Source organism: Pithys albifrons, chromosome 9 (assembly GCF_047495875.1).
Source record: "Pithys albifrons albifrons isolate INPA30051 chromosome 9, PitAlb_v1, whole genome shotgun sequence".
In the NCBI taxonomy this organism is placed as follows: Eukaryota; Metazoa; Chordata; class Aves; order Passeriformes; family Thamnophilidae; genus Pithys; species Pithys albifrons.
This window is the reverse complement of record NC_092466.1, coordinates 21,592,524-21,611,708: the sequence shown is the minus strand read 5'-3', so window position 1 is coordinate 21,611,708 and position 19,185 is coordinate 21,592,524. Positions and strand designations below refer to the sequence as shown.

The 19,185-nt window shown below is 41.6% G+C and overlaps 1 protein-coding gene across 11 annotated transcripts in view; it reads left to right on the top strand.

Annotated features, from left to right (window-relative positions):
- Window positions 1–226: 226 nt before the first annotated feature.
- The window catches only part of SORBS1 (sorbin and SH3 domain containing 1), a 77,844-nt gene continuing 58,885 nt past the window's right edge, over window positions 227–19,185 (top strand). For 7 of the 11 annotated variants that reach the window (XM_071564118.1, XM_071564115.1, XM_071564113.1 and 4 more), the window contains exons 1-6: window positions 227–366; window positions 8,961–9,016; window positions 9,806–9,871; window positions 14,543–14,662; window positions 16,177–16,203; window positions 16,359–16,474. In XM_071564118.1, the coding sequence (XP_071420219.1) occupies window positions 335–366; window positions 8,961–9,016; window positions 9,806–9,871; window positions 14,543–14,662; window positions 16,177–16,203; window positions 16,359–16,474 (417 nt within the window). In that variant the 5' untranslated portion in view covers window positions 227–334. Of the gene's footprint in view, window positions 367–8,960; window positions 9,017–9,805; window positions 9,872–11,874; window positions 11,971–14,542; window positions 14,663–16,176; window positions 16,204–16,358; window positions 16,475–19,185 lie in introns of all 11 variants that reach the window. The other 4 variants (XM_071564119.1, XM_071564117.1, XM_071564109.1 and 1 more) reach the window with 1 other exon arrangement.

Here is a 19,185-nt window from a genome sequence, read left to right as displayed (position 1 = left end):
CCATGGAGTGTCACCTCCAACCTTTTTCTCTTTCCCTTCCCCAGCTCCAGAGCTGCAGGAAGAGTCAGTGTCCTTCATGATGACAGTGGCAGGGCAGTGACAGGCAGGCTGGGTGGGGGTGGCTGTTGGTGAGCAAGCCTAGTGACAAGATGGAGTGACTAAGAACCAGCTGGCTAATTAAAGCACAGCAGTAGGAGGAGCAAAGTATATAAGGGTGCCAGAGAGAGTGAGAGATGCCTCCACAGATTTCTTGTTACAACTCAGCAGCCTGAGGAACACAGTGAAAGGTTTCTTTAACTCTTTCATATCAGAGTGAAATCAAGAGACTAGGATAATGGCACCACTGACTGAAAAGCCTGAATCAAGGTAAGGACACTGGTAGGGGTTGTAGTCAAAGTTAGTCAAATCTAGCTCTCCTACAGCTGTTATGAGCTGAACTCCCAGGACTTTACTTGGCACTGGCATATGCTAATGTGCACTGAGCGGGTAGGTCTGGTGAGGCAGTGCACACTGCTTTTCAGAGTGCTGCTTTCATTTGGATAGGTATTTCCAGCTGCTGATTGGTGATATCAAGGTAGTCATTACATGGATTTGTGTTCTCATTAAGAGAAATGGGCATGTCCTTGCTTCCTTAGCATTTGCGATTGGATCTTTCTCCTAATTATTTTTATGGGAAAGAGAGAGTGAAAGCAGTTCCTGAAGGCTGATTCTGAGGCTATTACTAAAAGGAAATGAAGAGACTGGATATGGAGTTCTCAGCAATATGTGGATTCGGTCACCTGAGGCTGGAGGGAGTCAGAGAGAAGTGAAGATGAGGACTGGCTTCGGGAATGTAACTTTCTTCTATTTCTGGAGACACTTGGAATGTTTGACAGTTGCTTCACCCACTGGTTTTCAGTAGTGAGTACAGAAACAGTTACTGTGTTCTTCATTCTGGTGTGCAGGTGACTTTAGAAGCAGCACAGTCCAGAAGGCAGCTACCAAGCCAGCACTCCTGCCTGAATTCCCTGGCAGGCGCAGCTTTGCTGTCTGGCCTTGGATACGTGACAGTGACCAGCCTTGTGACTTTTGCTGAAACCATATTGTGTCTCATGTCCAGGCAGACAAATCGGTTCCCAGGCAATTTTTCTAGTGTAGGAATGCTTCCAGGTTGACAAAGACTAAGGAAAATGACCCTGTGTCATTTCAGCTTGCATCCCTAGGGTTGTCAGAGGTGTGTTGTATGCCTGGTTCCCCATGTGCATTGGTTAGACTTAGGTTTACATGGTTCCCTGAGGATTGTTGTAGTTGTGTGTAAATGAGACCAACTCTCAAACTGATTTTGTTTACTCTGAAACTATAAAAGAACTACCTGTGATACCTGTACCTGTAATACCCTGTTACACTATGCCAGCTCAGCTGATTTCCAGTGTTGCATAGAATAGAGGCCCAAATCTTCCATCTCTGTGTAAAATAGGACTGTCACCTATACACCTTGAAAAGTGTTAGCTGTTGCTTAGCCAGTGTTTGTGCAAAGCTTCAGAACAGCTAATGCTGGAAGAGGTCATAATTGAAAATTAGTGTTTGGTGTGGTTGCCACAGTGAACACTCATTAATGCCTGTGCAATTCTTCTGCCTTGGACAGCTGGGAATCGCAGATGTCTGGGATGTTATAGGGTGGTCTGTAGCATTAAAGTATCTGTTTTATATGTCAGAGGTGCATCAGAATATTCTCTCTATCCCCATTTTTGTGAAATGTTTGTAAACTGGATTTGAACTTTGTAACACTTGACAATCTTTAATTAGTATTTCTACTTAATGCAGCTTCCTCTTATTTACTACTTCACTGTTTGATAGTGTGTGACAGAGGTGAAGAGAGCCTTTGTAGTCTTTGTTATACAAAATCATGCAAGGGAAGCTGCTGGATGTTGTTTAGATGATCTAATTGATCGTATTTATAGAATGCCATTCACTGTAGTAAATGCAATGCAGTGTTTGTGTCCCGCAATCCTGCAGTCAGCTGAATGGATCTATTGTTATACATAATTAGGTCTTCTGGAATTTGTGTCTGTTTATTTACAACAATTGTTCCACAGAGACACAAGTGGCCCCATGTCAGAGGTGTACAGAGAGTTAAGTGCAGTACCCAGAGCATCCCAGCTGCACAGCTCTAACAAGTAGTCTCACAACAGCTTGAACTCAATGAATCTTCCATTTCTTCCAGCTGAGGCATAAAACCAGCATCCTCTTGGCTGAGTGTGGCAGATTGTCTGAAAGATTTTTCTTTTGCCACAAAGGTAAATTGGGTATCATTGAATTAGATACCCCTTACTCTAAATAAATCCCAGTTTCAGTAGTTACATGCTCGCTCCCCCAATTCCTGTATGAATCACAGTTAAGTGTCCTCAACAGTGCCAGGTTGTGCTGTTAAGTCATTTACCGCTGTCCCTCTGGAGCTGGCAGCCTGAGAACTGAGGCCACCGAGTCCCTTGTACAGGATGTACATGGGTTTGTTTATGTAGTGCTTCCATCTATGAGGTGTCAGCATACATATCACAGATAAAGCTGAACACAAATCTCAGCTTCTGCTGCTCTCAAATGCTGTACTTTGTGTCTCTGGCTAAGATAAATGTGAGATTTTACTTCAAATAGCCTAGAAAATGTATTTTTCTTTCTGGAGTTTCAAAATGTTCATGTGAGCTGCTTGGGCATATGGGTGTGGCAGAAAGGCATTTGTTTCTTCAGCAGATACCCGTGATACATGGGCAGAGCCACTGTCACCATGATCTCAGCCATAAATACTAAAGACAGAGGGCAGTCATGACAGACTCAGGAGGAAGTCAAATGCCCAGTTAGAGTGCATTTAGAATATATTGCCATGAGAAGAGATGTTTTTGACTGTAAGGTGACAGATGTAAGCAGCTAACTTATCCAGAGGGAACCGGTGATGCACTGTGTCTGCTCTGGGCCAAAACCCCCTCTGGATGGCTGTTTTTCAAGCCCTGAGTCTGTAGTGGAACGGCACCGTGATGGCTCAAGCAGGAGCCACCTTTCATCCCCACAGCCCTCCAGGTGTATGTCAGTGTCACTTAGGGAAGGTTCCGTGGCTGGTGTGAAATTATTTCAGTCCATTTGTTTGCAGGGATGTTCCTATACATGTAAAATCACTGTCTGAACTAGCACTAGTCATGGAATTCATTTTAGTAGACAGACCAGAATGGACAAAAGGCTGATTTACGTTTTAAACCCTGCGTTTTAGCTGCTGGGTATGTCGGCTTTGTTCTCTGTTTCTGTGACGTTAAATGGAATTTAGACTCTGGCCTGCTGACCTTTACAGTCTTTGCCAGATTTTAATGAGATGGGTGACAACATGCCAACCAATTTTTTTGGAAATGCTTGTTTATGGGCCTGCAAAAGAAAGACTCAGGTGCAATTGCTTTCTAAAAATGCATGGATGGGGGTAAGCGCAAGGAGAAAGAGTTAATTTGAACAGAAATACTGGGTTGGTGCAAAACAATTTAGCTGTAGCTGTTCATGAATTTAATTTAGGTTGCAAATTAGAAACAACTTTCAAGCCATAAGAGGAGTGAGTTCTGGAGCAGGCTTCCACAAGGAGCAGTGGAGGTGGGAAACCTTACCAGTTTTAAGCTGGAATGTGAAGTATTCCTGCACAGTATTGTATGACACAATATAGTTGCCTGCAATAGCCTGGGAGTAGGCTTGTTGACCCAGGAGATCCTTTTCTGTCCTCTGCTCCAAGAGTGGTGACCTTGAACTGGGTTAACTCAGGCTGCAGATAAACTTTGTTTACTGTGAAGTTGATGACTGTAAGATGATTTAGTCCAAAAGCATCTCTGAATTCTGAAAGTCTCATCTCCTAGTTTACATTTCTTGTTTGACTTTTATTATTGAGAGGTACATTCCTCTTACATTGCCCAAAAACTGGCACATATGCCCCAGATAACTTAATTTGCCCATAAGAAAGGAAAAAAACATACTCTATATTTAAGGAAAAAAAAAAAAGAAGTGATACTGCATATGAAATGTGCTGTGTTGTTTTATTGTAGTAGCTGTAAGTTCCATTATTTGTAAGAGCACCTTATCCAAGCTGGTGTTTAATGCTGCCATTTGTTTCATTTAGTGATCTTTCAGTGCTCTCTCTCTGCTGTCTTAGCACTTGCTGAAGACCATGAGGGGGCTGCTGTCTTGTACAGAATTGGTATGATTCCTCTGTGTGCACGGCTTGCTTACTCATGGTTGTTTCATGACATTTATTCTTAGGAGCATAATGTCTTCTGAAGGAATGACAAGCTGTCTTTAACCCTTAAAATAAAAATAAAAGGCAACATATTTCAGTATTTCAGAATAAAAGAATAATGATACTTGGAGAGAGCTGATTGCCTGCATTAATCTGGGGCTGGTTTGTATGTTCCAGGTTTTTTTTTCTTGCCACATGTTATGTGATGCAAAGTAAGAAGTGCAGAGGAGATGTGCTTTCCAGCACGCTTCTTCAGGCAGAGGAACCTGCTGGTAGGAGGCACTTTTTGCAGTGCAGCCATTTTTCCACATTCAGGACTCCATGTTGCTGTCATGGCTCATTGAGCAGAGCCTTTGGGTCAGGGAGACTGGTGGCATTCTGAGAAAGGGTCTGAGCCAGAAGTGAAACAAGTCAGTGCTGCCAGTGATGTCTAAGACCTGAGTGGTAAAAAGTAAGTTTTGTGATTGTTAATTATTCTTTAAGTCTGAAAGCTTACTGTTTTTCTGAAAACCTCAACTCCTAGATTATATTAATATGAATAAGAATTTGATATGTCATTTAAATGCAGCCACAAAACATGTAAAGGTCATGTATAGAGAGAGAAAACCTTGAAAATGTGAAAAATTCAAAACTGAGAAAATAAAGCAGGAATCTAAATCTCAGGAATAGGAGGGACCAGCCCAGTAAGTTTTGAATGTTCATCTCATATTTAGCAATTGTTTTAAAATCCTACTTGAGTCATCAGAGCTGTCAATAATAACAAGAGAAGAAATGAAAGGAAGTTGCTTTTCCCCACACTGGCATTAGACCACCAAAAATAACCACCGCCTGCAACTCTTAGATGAGATACCAGTGACTTAAGAGCGTGTGTCCTTGCTCAGAACTATTAATGAGCTGTTTGTTACCCCCTGCCATTGCAGGGGGAATACTCAAATCTTTAGCGCATATGAGATAATCCAGACACACTGAACAGAAGTAGTTGCCACTTATCTGCATTCCTCCTAAATAGGCTTCTGAACACACTGCTCTCTTTTCCACACCAAGTAGGGAAGGAACTGCATCCTTGGAAGAAATGTGCTGAGGGTGAAAGGGAGGAAGGAAACATTAAACATCCGTCTAGCAGTAGGACTGAACTGACAAGGAGTTGGTGGATGTTACATATGGACATTGGCATGTTCAGGGTTACAGCTGCTGGCTTATGCCCTGAGGAATTCATTACCTTTCATTGTGTTTTGAATGTCTGCAGCTTTGAAGCCTTTGTTGCTATGTTTGTCACACTGCAGTAAAGGCACTAGTTCCAGCCTGGCAAGGACCCACTGGTTAGCTGGTTGGAGCAGGGAGTTCTAACCAGAGGAAGGAGACAAGGGGGTTTGTTTTGGAGTACTTTTTTAGTATTTTAATTTTGTTTTTTCCTTAGCCTGATCTGTCAATATGGATTTCCCTTTTTAACACTGACATGAGGGACCTCAGTCCTGGTTCCCTTTGAAAGGCTCCCTGCTGAAGTGCTGCTGTGCATACTTGAATGCGTGTCTACAGGAATGGCTTGGCCATGTCTACAGGAAGCTCTTGAGGGACACTGGGAGCAGCAAATGTTTCCAGACCCAACTGCTCCCAGGGACAGCCTGTTTGTCTAACCTGACAGACTGCTCTAAGGATGTTGCATCCAAACGTTCATGTACCTTCCCACTTGTTACAGGGTCAACACTTTGCTATACTGGGGCTATGGAGCCAGATGTGCAATCTGGCTGGTCTGTATGGTCCCAAGAGCAGCCTTAGGACTGAGATGGGCCAAACAGGACATGGTTTGGGTTATGTGTATGGAAGACAGGTAGAATAACTGTAGCTCTGATGCTAAAATGTGCGAAAGCAGGTTCTTGAAACATCTAAACAGGAGTTAATTCTACTTGCATACAGCAAGTCTATATGCAGATTCTCAACTGATCAAAATCAGTTTCTGGAGTTAGACCAGCTCAAGGGCTCAGGTTTGGATACCATCATCCTGAGGGTGCTGAATCCATTCTGTGTATGGAAGCTTACATTAAGCATGTGTTGGAGTGCTTGAAGGGTGAGGATTAATTTCACAGTAAGTGAACACTGGATGTTTCTTATTTTAATTGAATTCCATAATTACTAGTAAGTGTGGGGATATGTGGAAAAGTAATTTTTCTGCATCTAGTTCTAATGAGTTTGTACACATTTTCCATTTTAGCAATCTTCTTTAATTATCACTTTATTTTTTAGCCTTAAATCAACTTTTTGGAAAAAGCAATTTTTTCTATTAATGCTAAATAATTGTGCCTGGTTGGTTTGTTTGGTTGGTTGGTTTTTTTGTGAATTCTTTGCTAAATTATTTTCTTATTGTGGTGAGGGCCAGTACTTCACACTGTAAGCAATGTCAAGACTCTAGAATCAAAAAGACATGACTGAAACCAGAGTTTTATGGCAATTGTGATGTCACTCTTTCTAAACAAATGGCTGTTTAAAAAGACTAAAGCACGTGGTCATGAGTTTAATCATACAGATAGTGCCATTGAGGTAGGGGACATGTGTTGTTCTGGAATTGCAGCAGTAGTGGGCCCTGCCTTTTCCCTGACATGAGAATGAGTAAATCTTCTTTCTCTCCTGAAAAGGTAATACACTAAATAATTTTTCCCCTCTTTTTTTATCTTGTATATCAGAGGAAAGCATTGCAACCTTTTGGAAATGCTTGAAGTAGAAGAAACTGTGTTGACTTGCAAGAAGGCCATGGAAAGGGCCACTGTTGAGTTAAAACTTCAGGGTACCAGCAACCTCCTCCACTTCAGAGAGGGACTAATCCTACAGCTGAGTTGAGATTTATTGCAGTACTTCACCTTCTTGTTGTTTTCTCCCTGCCCCCATGTAGGGACGTCTATTTATACCAGTCAGTTTAGAGTGTAACATTTTCTGTGTGTAAAAGAGTGTGATATTGCTATAAACTTTCATAAGCTGGATAAGTTATCATTTTAGGCTATTTCTTTCTGGTTTGCTTGCACTGAGGCAGATTTCTGTAATGGAAATGTATGGAGATCAGAAAGACCATTATTGTTAAGCACATTTGTCTATGTTTTCAGGCTGTGTCAACCATTGCTATTTCAGGGTACTAACTGCTAATATGAAACAGTAGAAACAAAAAGAAGATACTGTGTGTGCAGGCAAATTTGGGCAGCAGACCTTTAATTTGGACTCAGCTTTTGTTGTTGATTTGTTTTAGATTGCACCCTCCATTTTACGCGGTGTTTTACTGGGATGGGCTTGGAGTCAGGCTGCATCCTGCTGAGCCTTCACCAACCTGCAATTGGGTGGATATTTTAGGGAAGAAAATATTTAAATAATTAAGTGTTGGCTGCTGTTCTTGGGTGGCATGCTGGGGAGCCCAGATATTGGCTGGTTTTTATGGACTCATCTGTTACTATATTTGCTTGTTGAACTTTCTTTCCTTTTGAGTGGCTGTTGAACATGCTCATTATATTCTGGCTGGTATGAAACAAATGCTAGTTAAGAATGGGGATGCTTGAAGCAAGAGAGCAAATTCAATTTCCTGAAGGGAATTTCTACCTCTTAAATTGTCCCACTGCTGTCTCCAGTTCATGTAGCAGGAGAACAAGTATCTCTAACTCTCCTGTTTAGTTTCTTGTTTCTCTGGGTGCTTTTCCCTATACTTCACTCATTGCCGTCCTTATTTTGCGTGATTTCATGGTTTCAGATACTTATTTCTGTTTTTGTTATGGAAGCCATTAATTGTCTGAAATTACATTTGATCTCACTCTCTTTAGTGCTAACCTTTTTGGAGAGGGAAGTAGAGATTGGAACACAAGAGTTTTTGATTCAGCCTAGGACCTTTAGAGAGTTGAGAGATCTTGTCAAACATGGGCTTGTTTTGTAGAAATGCTGCTCTTCGGCTATTCATACCCACATCTTTGATGTTGAAACCTGTTTGTTTGTTGCAGATATCAAGTTCCCACAGGAGTGAGTACAAATAGGCCTCACAGTTGCTCTGCATAGACAGTCATGACCATGAAAATTGACTTTTTTCTCTTCTGGTCCCCATCTGATATTTTTTCTCTTGGGTTGTTAATTTCACAGCCTTTGGTCCCAGGAGGATTAAAGCTTCCAATTTTCAAGTTTCACTGACTGGAGTCTGATCCTGAAAATATCAGCAACATTGCAGGACTCGAAATGATTGATGCAGGAGTTAATAGACATTTTGACAAGTGCATCTCTTCTGTAATGTAATATCTTTCAAGGGAGAGACCAACTTTGATCTGAGCAATAGATCGCCTTGAAATATGGAAATGCCCTAAGTTGAGGGTTTTAGTTTAAAGCTTTTAGTGTCACTTTGATTTTTTTAATATATTTTTAAAAGTTGACACATTTTATATATTAGAAACTAGCTAGACTTGCACTGTGCCCTATATAGACTCTTAGGCTTTAATCAATATCTTTCAATTTAATATTGAAGATTAGTCTTTCAGTTTGGAAGTAGAACCTATATTGGGTATAAATGCTCTTTAATATCTGATAATTATCAGAAAAAAAATGTATCTGGTGCTTGACACAAATCCATTTGGCATTTGAAACTAATTTTTTTGAAGAAGCTGTGACTATTACCTTGACTCTTGTGGTGAATGTTCAGTGTTGTGCTCAGTGCTGTCTGGGCTGAAGTGAAACATAATGTAATCATTCTGCCTTTTCCTTTAAACAGACATAAACAAAATCCAGAGGTGAAACGGGAAAGTCCCTCTGCCACAATGAGCTCTGGTAAGCCTCTGTTGTTTTCTACTTGTCCTCATTGGCCTTCCTTTTTATTACTCACAATATTCCTGTCTGTTTCTGATGCAATTATTTGCATTTGTTGTTTGAATTTGGCTTACTTCACTTTGGAATACAAGATTTCAGAATTACTGATTACCTGAAAAAATTATCTGAATTTGATATGTTTTTGTAGACATGAATGCAGTTTGCCATCTGGATGGGAAAAATCAGTTGTTTAAAGAAAAACAAGGCACCAGGAAATGGGGACTGGTTGGGAATAAGGAAACTTCTGGCCTTGCCCAGGGAACAGGCCAAATTAGAGTGGAAAACAAAGCAGATGCCATACTGAAGTGCCATATGTAGGATCTGTGGAATAATATTCCCACTTGATTTTAGTATCTTAGCAACTCTCAACTGGACTATCATGTCCTGGTTTTGGCATCACATTTTGAGAAAAATGTGTATTGTCTGAAGAGAGTCCAGAAAACCATGACCTAAGAATTCGGTTTAAGCACTGCTAAGCTTACAGTCTGTGAAGCACTGGAACAGGTTGCTTTAGGGTGATAATGGAAGTTTATAAGAACTCATTAGGCAAACATTTGTCAGCAGTGAAAGAGGTGGATTTGCTTCTGTCATGGTTCAGGAATAGAGCTTTAGATGACCTTTGGTGGTCCTTTCTAGCACTGCCTTCTGTGTTCTTCTGAATTCACAAGAGCCAGTTTTGTTCAAATCAGCTGAGGGCGTTGCAGACTTGAAAAATCTTTCTTGAAAGCTGCTTCTCCATTTGTCTTGCAGAACACGAAGAAATTGATGTTACAAAAACTGTTGTCAATGGACTGAGCAGCAATGGGCAAGAAAAAGGTGGGTTAAGAAGTTCAGAGGCACCTCTGCAGCTCCCTCTGCATGTCAGCTGCGTGATGTGGTTGATTTCCCCATAAATTCACCGTACAGGGCCTTCCAGATTTAGTTTGCTTGGCAACTGATACAAGCAAAGCCTTGTGCTGCACCATGCTAATAGCAGCAGCGTTTCTTAGCTCAACAAGTGTTCTTTGTCTCTTAAAAGTGGCAGACTGGACTTGCCTCTTTGTAGATTTTTTTAGTGCTTCTTTCAGGAAGGCTGTACAGTGCTTGTGGTACTTGTGAGCACCTGTGAATCAATGTCTTAACGTGTTGAGACAGCACAGGTTTGTGGGTGCCTGTGCGTGAATTATGTTAACTTCAGTTAGGGGTGAAGGTTTAAGACCAGGATTAAAGGGCAGGAACTAACCATTTAAGTGATTTAAAAAAAAATCTAACCAAACTAGTTTTCATGTTAACATCAGCAGGTTTGCAGTGTGCTTTATAGCATTCAGTTTTGTATAGTGATGGTGTCTGTTTTGGCAGAGTGGAAGTATGTGGTTGTAGGGATTGTTTTTCTGCTGGTTTAATTTCCTTTCTTTTCCTTTGATGTCTTTTTATAGTGGTTAGTATTTTGACTGCATTGTGGATGGATAAATTCACTCAGTTTCAGAGCAGAACAGAATTAGGATTGTTTCCTAAACCACAGGCTGTTTGATTTGGGCTCTGTTGCATTCATAGAGTCTCTAGTGCTCAGAGGGAAGCATGGAAAACAAGATTTGATTGGGATTCCTCCTTTATTAAAAAACCCCTTAAAACAATCCTATAAAATGAAAAACTAATGATTTTCCGAAGCTTGAAAAAAATTATGTAGATTTCTTCCACCATCCTTTTGATTGAGATCCCTTTTTTGGGTTGGTGTAGTCTGTGCTTTCCAATTTTGCCAGGAATCAGAAAGATCTGCCACAAGAGGGGGTGTATACACTACCCTGGTATTAGTGTCTCACTCAAGCTCACCCAGTGCTCAATATTAATGTGTAAAGTATTAGAAGTGTTGTTCCTCTTACTCCTGACGTTGCAGGCCTGAGAGAGGTGCCATGGAACGTGAGAAGGCATCGAGCATTTTTCAACTAATACATGCAGAAAACAGATTATAAAGGAGAAAATCCTGGCTCTGCAGAAATCAAGAACACAACTCAGATTTTTCTGGTAGAGTCATGATATACAAGATGTTTATTTTGGCAGGTCCTGTTGAGCTTCACCTCTGAGTAGTTTTAACTTTTTTTCACAACAGCCTCTCTTTGTACCAGTTGATTTGAACAGTTTTGTAACAATTGCTAGAATTTTGCTTTGTGCTATGTATGATTTTTCCCAGTGTTACTGCATTTAGTATAATTAGTGTGCTAGCTGATGGTGACCAGTAGAAACTCTTCAGTTTACTGTTTATATGGATGGATTTTTTTTTCTGAAATAGTTATATAGATGCTACCCTTTAGCTTGGGACTATTTTCAAGATTATTTCACATTTTACTTCCTTCTGTCGCTGAACTTGTAAAATATGTGCCATAAAATTCAGAATTCATGTTATGTTGCTAGTTCAATGTTCTTCTCTCAATCTTTCAGTCCTTGTTTTTTTCACTTTATTTTGTTTTAACTGCACTGTATTAATGTTTAATGTAACATTTTTATTTTTGCATGTAGTGTACCTCAGTTAAATGAATACACTAAAATTTTTTTATGGCATCTAAAAACTAATGCTTCCAGATTCTTTTTGCCTGCAGTGTCATGGCAGTCAGCAGTTAGTCCATTCAGTAGTAAGCAGTTCTGTATGCTGCATAAAACAGACATCCTGAATTAGGATGAACGAAGGGATATTTTTAACGGTTGCATCATTGCTCTCTAGACTGCTTTTGTATTTGAAATTTCCTGCTATTGTGTGTCCAAGTACATTAGAAAATTTTGTGGCATGCTTCCCAAACTCTGTTCTTCCCTTTTTGGATGTGCCATTTACACTTTTGTGTTTGCAGCTGTTGGCGTCCCTTTATGTACACGCTCTATTTCTGCCGTTAAAATAATCCCTGTGAAGAAAGTGAAAAGTTCTCCTCACCTAGTGCTGCCTACAGGTATCTTCTTCCTTCCTCCCCCGCCACGCATTAATTGGCCATCATCCCCTCTCTATTCTCTGTCTCTCCTCTTCACCCACGCGCTTTGGCTGGTTCTCATGTTCATCCTCTTCACTCCTCCCAGAGCTGCAGATTTCATCAGTAGGTAATGCAGTTAGCTCTTGATGGCACAGAGCACTGTTCTCAATTATGCTGCTCCTCTGCAGACATAATTGTGTCTACTTGAATCTGGTATCTTTGTAAGCTCTTCTACTAATGCTTGATTATGAAAAATATTATTATTACAGTCTCATTCTGAACCAACTCCTGATGAACCAAAGAATCTTTCCTGCATATCTTTGGTTTTTATGAAAATAAGTGGTTCAAATATAGTGATGGATTTGTTTTTTCTGTGCATACACTGAATTTAATCTTCCTATGAATAGATAAGGATGTTAGGCTGTCTGTCTCCCCTTCCCCAAGCACATGCTTGCCCACTAAAAGTACAAGACTGTTCTTGTACTTTCCTGGATTTGGACAATCAGACTAGTCTAGCTGATACTGCTTGTCTTTCCTAATCTGTCACACATGTGCTTTGTTGGACTAGTACAGTGCTAATGTCCTGTTTTGCTGCATTTCTATGCTGAGATATTCAGATTTTTGTTTCCTGTCATTTCATCTAAATTGTGAGGGAATTCAACGTTTTAAGTATTTGTCTTCATCTCCCTAGATGAAATAATATGGCAAGATTTCATTTTCAAACATTTTCAAAACTTTTTTTTTGAGCATTTTTTTCTGACTCATTCTTTTGGTTTGGTATACAGGTTTAATATATTATATGAAAAATAAAAAAATGCATTGATTCCCAAACTTGATTCTCCTCCAATATGATGAAGATGATATTTAGGCATATATAACATGTTGAACTCTTAAGTGTTTCAATTCCTCCAGTGCCTTTGAAGGAAATATTGGCATAGGGTTGTAGGAGAACAACTACTCTGCACTCTTGGTGGATGTCTAAATTGGGACCGGTGACTCCCAACAGTGCATCCATACCTTAGAGTTCCAGAACTCTTAAAACTGGAGTCTTGGAGCTTAAACCTTTGTCCTGTGGTTGGAAAGTGAGTCCGTAGAGGTCTGGGCTGCATGTTGTGTGGTGTGGAAAGTAGTGATAGTCAGAACTGCACTCTTGGGCAAAAGGAATCCCAAGCCTATCTGAATCATGTGAAAATAAATCAGAGAAGTCAGCTTCTATTTCACCAGGCATGTGGATAATACTAAGTTGTGATCAGTTGTGTGGTGTGAGTGCAAATGTGTCACACTTAAGGTTTAAGCAGCTTTTGATATGTCTGTGTGGATAGTCTTTTCCCTCACAGAGGCTGCCTCAGTGCTGCCTAAATTAACTAGGGGCTGAACTGTAGGAAAATATCCTCTGGTTTCTTACTTTGTCCTTTTTGCAGTCCTAAATATGGATCTGGAGAGGAGCTGCATCCCTCCCCATGCAGAGGTAGCATGATCCTCCCCTCATAAGAATAAAAATTATTGTGTTGTCACTTGTGTAATGCAGTGTGTGCTCAGTAACTCTTCACATTTCCTGTGCAGTGTCAGGGTAGGGGTCTAGGTAGGTAGGTCAAAGTGAAGTCCTATGGCAACTGCATGGTCACTAACAATGCTTGAGAAGGGAAGGTGATGTGTTTTTCTGTGGAAGTAGCTTAGAGAAGTGAGAGATTATTTAGGCTTATTGTTTATATAGGTATCTGAAAGGAAACAATTCCCCAGAAAGATTTTAAGTAGGGGAAGAAAGATAGCCTTGAAGTACTGGTTTGTTATTACTTAATAGGATGATAGGAGTAGAAAACCCAAATCCATGGACAGAAATGCGCAAAGGTAAGCCTGTACAGAAGCTGTGCTGAACTGTGCCTCAGCAAGGACGCTGGCATGATCTGGTATCTGACTTGCAGTTTGCTCTGAACAGCTATATGTTGAATCTCCTTCTAGATTTTGGGATTTGAGTTCGTGTGTGAGAAGGACAAACACTGCCATGAAATAAGGGGAGATGGCAAGGAGGCAGCTTGCAGAGCCGTGCCTTTAGATCATATTCAGCACAACCAAAAGATTCTGTCTTTCAGTGGTCATAAGTCTTTTATTTTTCTCTTTCAGTCCTCCACAAAAGGCAGTTTTAAGCTTCAACACACAAATCATATTGCATTATACCACTGGGACATCCCTGTGGAAGAGCCACAGGTGTAATGGTAGACTGTCCTTGCTAGCACAGTATCTCCATACAAAGCAGAACAAATAAAGCCCATGGACCTGTGACATTTGGTTCAAACATTCATCCTTTTCCCCTCCTTTCTTAGCTCTGTTGCACCAACTCAGAACTTACTGCTACATTCATCAATTACACAAGTATGAAACTGCTCTGATTTCTCAATGCTTTAAATACAGAACTAATCTTCATCTGCACAAACATTACTAGATTGATCCACCTGGAGGCAGCCATGCTAAAATTACTCAAGAGCTCTGATGGCTTCTAATAGCTTTGTATCATCCCTTTCTATATGTCTCCCCTGTGCATGTGAATTTCCTGTAGAAATGGATCCCACTAAAGTCTGCAGTGGAAAAGGAGCTGTAACCCTCCGGGCAACTCCAGCCCATGAAGGGAATCGGAACATCACTTCGCCATGTCCTCAGGATTTTGAGCAACCTGAAAGTAAGTGGGTGGAAGGTTAATCAGAATATGTTACTCACAGTAACCTTAAGACAGGTCAGTCCAGGGTCTTGGGGTGACTTTTTTCGCTGCAGTTTAAAGCCCAGAATTCTGCAGCATAGTTGGAAACCTCTTGCAAGACCCAGACCAGTACAGAGAGACTGACTTGTGTTTTCTCCTAGTGAGGTTTCATGATCCCTCAGTCATTGGCTTAAGTTTGTCATGGCCACCAGTGTATCTCAGTTCTTTTTTTTATTTTTAATTTTTTTATTTCCCCCTTGCCCTGACTGGCCCATGTCACCCCCATTTATCCCAGGCATGAGGTGGGACAGAAAGAAGCTGAGTGGTGCCACTGCCCCCACAGTGTTCAGAGGGGTTGTCAGGGAGCAGGGATAGCATCCCAGACAGACAGTGTTGCCATGGAGCTCTGCCATCTTTCAATAGCAGACGTGTAATTACTTAATTGTAGGAGACAGGCAAAGCATAATAAACCTGGCCAGTGTCGTGGGTCTGGCAGAGAGGATGAACTCCCAAGGACAAGATGCCGTGAAGGGGGGAGGGGGTAAAACCTGCTCTTGAAAGAAAAGCATACATCGTTTCTGACTGTATTGTTGGGGAAAGGGCAATTCCGTTAATTCCAGCCCCAATGTGCCGCTTTATGCTCTGTCTTCTCCTCCCATTTAGCCCCACCCATGACCTCCCCTCTTTTTATGCTTGCCATTCTCTGTTTCTTCAGTCTTACCCCCCACTGTTGCCTCTCTCCTTTCTGTTGATGGCTTCATAAATTTCCAACAGTTTGAAAGGCAATGAGTCCATTACTATGGAAATCAGCTCATTAATACTTCCTTTGCTTACTCTCTCAGTCGCTTTATGAAATGTACTTTGGAGCTGGAAGAGCTTTTTGCATATAACTTTTAACAGCAAAATGTGAGGAGGAGCCCAGTGGGAGGTGGGTAAATTTGTGATGAGACCACCTCATGTAGCTGCAGGAACTGGATTGTAAAGTGACATCTATCTTATAATTTCTGTCATGCACTTAGCCTGCAAACCTGATCTATTTGTTGGCAGTCCTTTATCTCAGTTAATCATCTATAGTGATGTTGGTAAGGATAGATATGTCTTCATAATCTGTATCATGGGTGAATGCAGGGTCCCTGCATTTCCAGTAATTTGTGGTGTCTGTATGTCAAACTGCAGCTTTAGAAAGCAGCAAGCTGGGCTGCCTTTTTGCCTCTGAAATAAGAATGTCAATGAACAATTGTTTCTTCAGTACTCTGAATGAATTGCCTTGTGTTTACAAAGGTCAGAAACAAGCAGGGCATCATGTTTAGGGCTGGTCTCTATGGTAATTAGGCAGCCCTGTCAGAAAGCATTTTATATGTAAAATGAAGTAGCTTGACTCTTAACTTCAATTGGTGCATGTTTTCTGTAAATGTAATGATTTATTTTTGCCCTTTTCCTCTGTGCTTGTCCTCCACCCCCACCTCCTCTGTCCCTCCTTTCTGGTAAATGCTTAGGTCTGGAGCCAGAAAACTCAGAAACAGGTATAAACATTGGCTGCTTATGTTGTTACTTCTGTTGTTTTATTAGAATTATTTTTGATGTCTTGAAAAAAAGAAAGGAATAAAAGTCCCCTCCTTTTGCTCATCCTGTAGCTGGAGGGAATCCTCTGTGATCGGAGTTTTCTTTTCCCTCATAGATGATTGGAGGTCATCATCTACCACTGATGCCAATGGGGATACCCAGCCATCTTCTCTGGCTGCCAAGGGTTATAGGAGTGTGCGTCCGAACCTTTCTTCAGATAGCAAGCCACAGGTAAGCCTTTCTTCTGTGACCCTGAGGGTGATCATCTGGGTTCAAGCACTGGATTCATGGTCAGGCGTCCTGGGTTGAACTCTGAACTTGGCTGCGGATGGGTAAGTTGTTATGTCTCAGCTTTTTCTACCTTTAAAATGGGGGCAACCCTTGTGTCAGCAAAGTGTTGTGGAGCTCGTGTATTCAGGCACACCACAGTGTTTCCTTGGTGGATGAAGGAGGAGGAAAGTGCTATTTGTTTGCAAGAAAAAAGGTGAAGTATTCATCTGTAACTTTTTTGTATTTTATGTTGGTTTATTTCCAGAGGCTGCTGCAGGCTGAAATCAGAGTTGCACCCTACATTAAAAATAATATACTGGTCAAATGTTTGCAGTTTTAACAGTGTAACTGATACAAGCCAATAAAGGAAAGGTTATTTGCATCTGAAAGTAAATTGTTGAAGTCAGTCTGTTAAGCGTAGTTTCATCTTTTTCTTTTGGGTGCTCACTCTGCACAGAAGCAGTCTGAAAGCCAGTAAGTAAACCCTTTGTTAGAGACTGCATTCTTGTGTGAAACAGAGTCCCCTTAACGCCTTGTCCCCTGTCACTGGGACTGCTCCCATCATCAGGGTCCTATAGCAATGCTACAGACCAAGCACCTTTCCTGAAACTGTAAGTGAAAGTGGAAGAAGGCACAGCTTGAATGAAGGTGTGGGAAGGAGCAGCACCCTAAAGAGAGGCCCGCTTCTGCTCAATGCTGAGAGCTCTGCTGTAGTCCTTTCTTGATCTTACTGATGAACAGAGGGAGCACTGATGCACAGGGTAGTCACAAGAACTGCTGTTGAAGCTAAGCTGAAATGGAAGAAATTCTGAAAAGAATGAGACTGTTCAGAGGCAGGAACCCTTCAGAAGAGCACTTACCAACCCACTTCTCCACTCCTTTATGCATGAGGGGAGGTGGAGAGGGTCAAAGGGGCAGCTGTAGTTTTATGAAACTTTTCTACGTCTATATCCGTGTAATCAGAACACGGATAGGTTCTGGCGACAAGTTGTAATACATGGATGAATTTTAAGGGACATCTTTTTTCAGATTTGAATGTTGCAAGCTGTTAAGGCATCTCCATTCTCATGTTTTTTTCTCAGGAAAAAATTTCACTGTTATTGGAGTTGCAGTCAGCAGGCAATTTGGAGTCTGCAAGCTATACATTGCTAAGCACCAAAACCAGAAAAGCTTTTCTTATTTCCTAGCAGCAGGATTTCTCTGTTAGTGAACCTGATTCTGGAGGCAAATTCTGATGAGCTCAGTTCCTCAAAAAACTTTAATTGTTCTGGTCTTCCTGAAAGCATTTTCAGGATGGAAAAATCCTGAGGAGGATTGAAGAGCTAGACTTTAGAAGAAAGAAATGCTGACTTTTATTTAGCTGGCTGTGGTAGGCTACAGTATTCACATGATGTCTGCTTTCATTAGCACCTAAGAAACTTCCCAATGTTCATTTCTCAACAGTGCAGTGAACATGTAGAGATGGCCCAGAGCTCTGAGTTTGGTTTTGTGAGTCAGATGTCTCCAGTGATGGGAAGTATATAGTTATACAAGCGTGAGACTGAGTTTAGTTAGCCACAATGTTAAATCTTGACTCAGGCTTTCCCAGGGGCACGGTGGGTGTTGCTGTTCAGGTTTCTCTCAGTAATACAGTATTGAGATTTATTTAACCCAGAGGGAGAAACATGCAGGCAGAGACTTGAAAGCTGGGTGAGGTTTGTGTGTTGCACTGAGCTGTGCTAACAAAGAGAGAATGTGTGAGATGATCTATGTGAGTGAGTTCTGAACTGGCCTTCTAGATTACTGTATTTGCTTTTTATTCTTGCTGTATTAAAACCTGCTTAACCCAAGTCTAATGAACAAATTCATTCTTAGAATTTATTTTTTTTTCCTTTTTCCTTTCATTTGATGCTGCTTCCTTTGTCCTTCTCTGCCTCCTTGACTCTTCCTGGGCAGGCCCTTGCTCCTCCCCGCCCTCCTCTTCCCAAAGAGGAAAGCTTTGCATGGCGTCCTCGCACTGACACTAAAGCGACCAACCTGTTGCCAGTGCCCATCATGGACTGTGTGTACCTGAATGCACCCAAGCCTTATACACAGCGTGCATCACCAAACACCAGTGCACGGTGTTATTTGTCATCACCTACCCCCTATGGGGCTGTCCCCAGTGGGAAGCAAGGCTTGCCAGCAGGGCATTCTCCCTCTTCAGGCCCCAAAGAAGAGGTGCATGCTGGGCAGCCACTCTTGGACAGTCGCTCCTCACTGGGAGCATCATCCATACAACACAACCCTGACAGGGCAGATCCCAGTAGTAAGGCTGGAATGAATTCCAGTCATGAGACGAAGGCGGATAAAAAGGTCACCAAACTATATGTGGCTTGTTTATCTAACAGCACTTGCTCAGCTGCATCTCAGAATTCCTCTGGCACCACACATGACCCAGCAGCCAGCACCAGTTTGGGTGCTGAGCTCACTCAGGCACCAGCCACCAACATTGTTTCCTCTGTAACAGACACTGAAAAGTCTCTTCCTGCTGCTCCTCCTCCTCCTATTCCTCCCAGGCCGTACTTTTACATTGTCCTCAGCAAAGACGCAGTTAGTTATGGTGCGGGCCAACCCTCCCGGACTCAGTCGCCAGCTCCACAGGCTGTGAGGGACAGAGTGCTAGAGCCCCAGAGCACAACTGCCACAGAGGA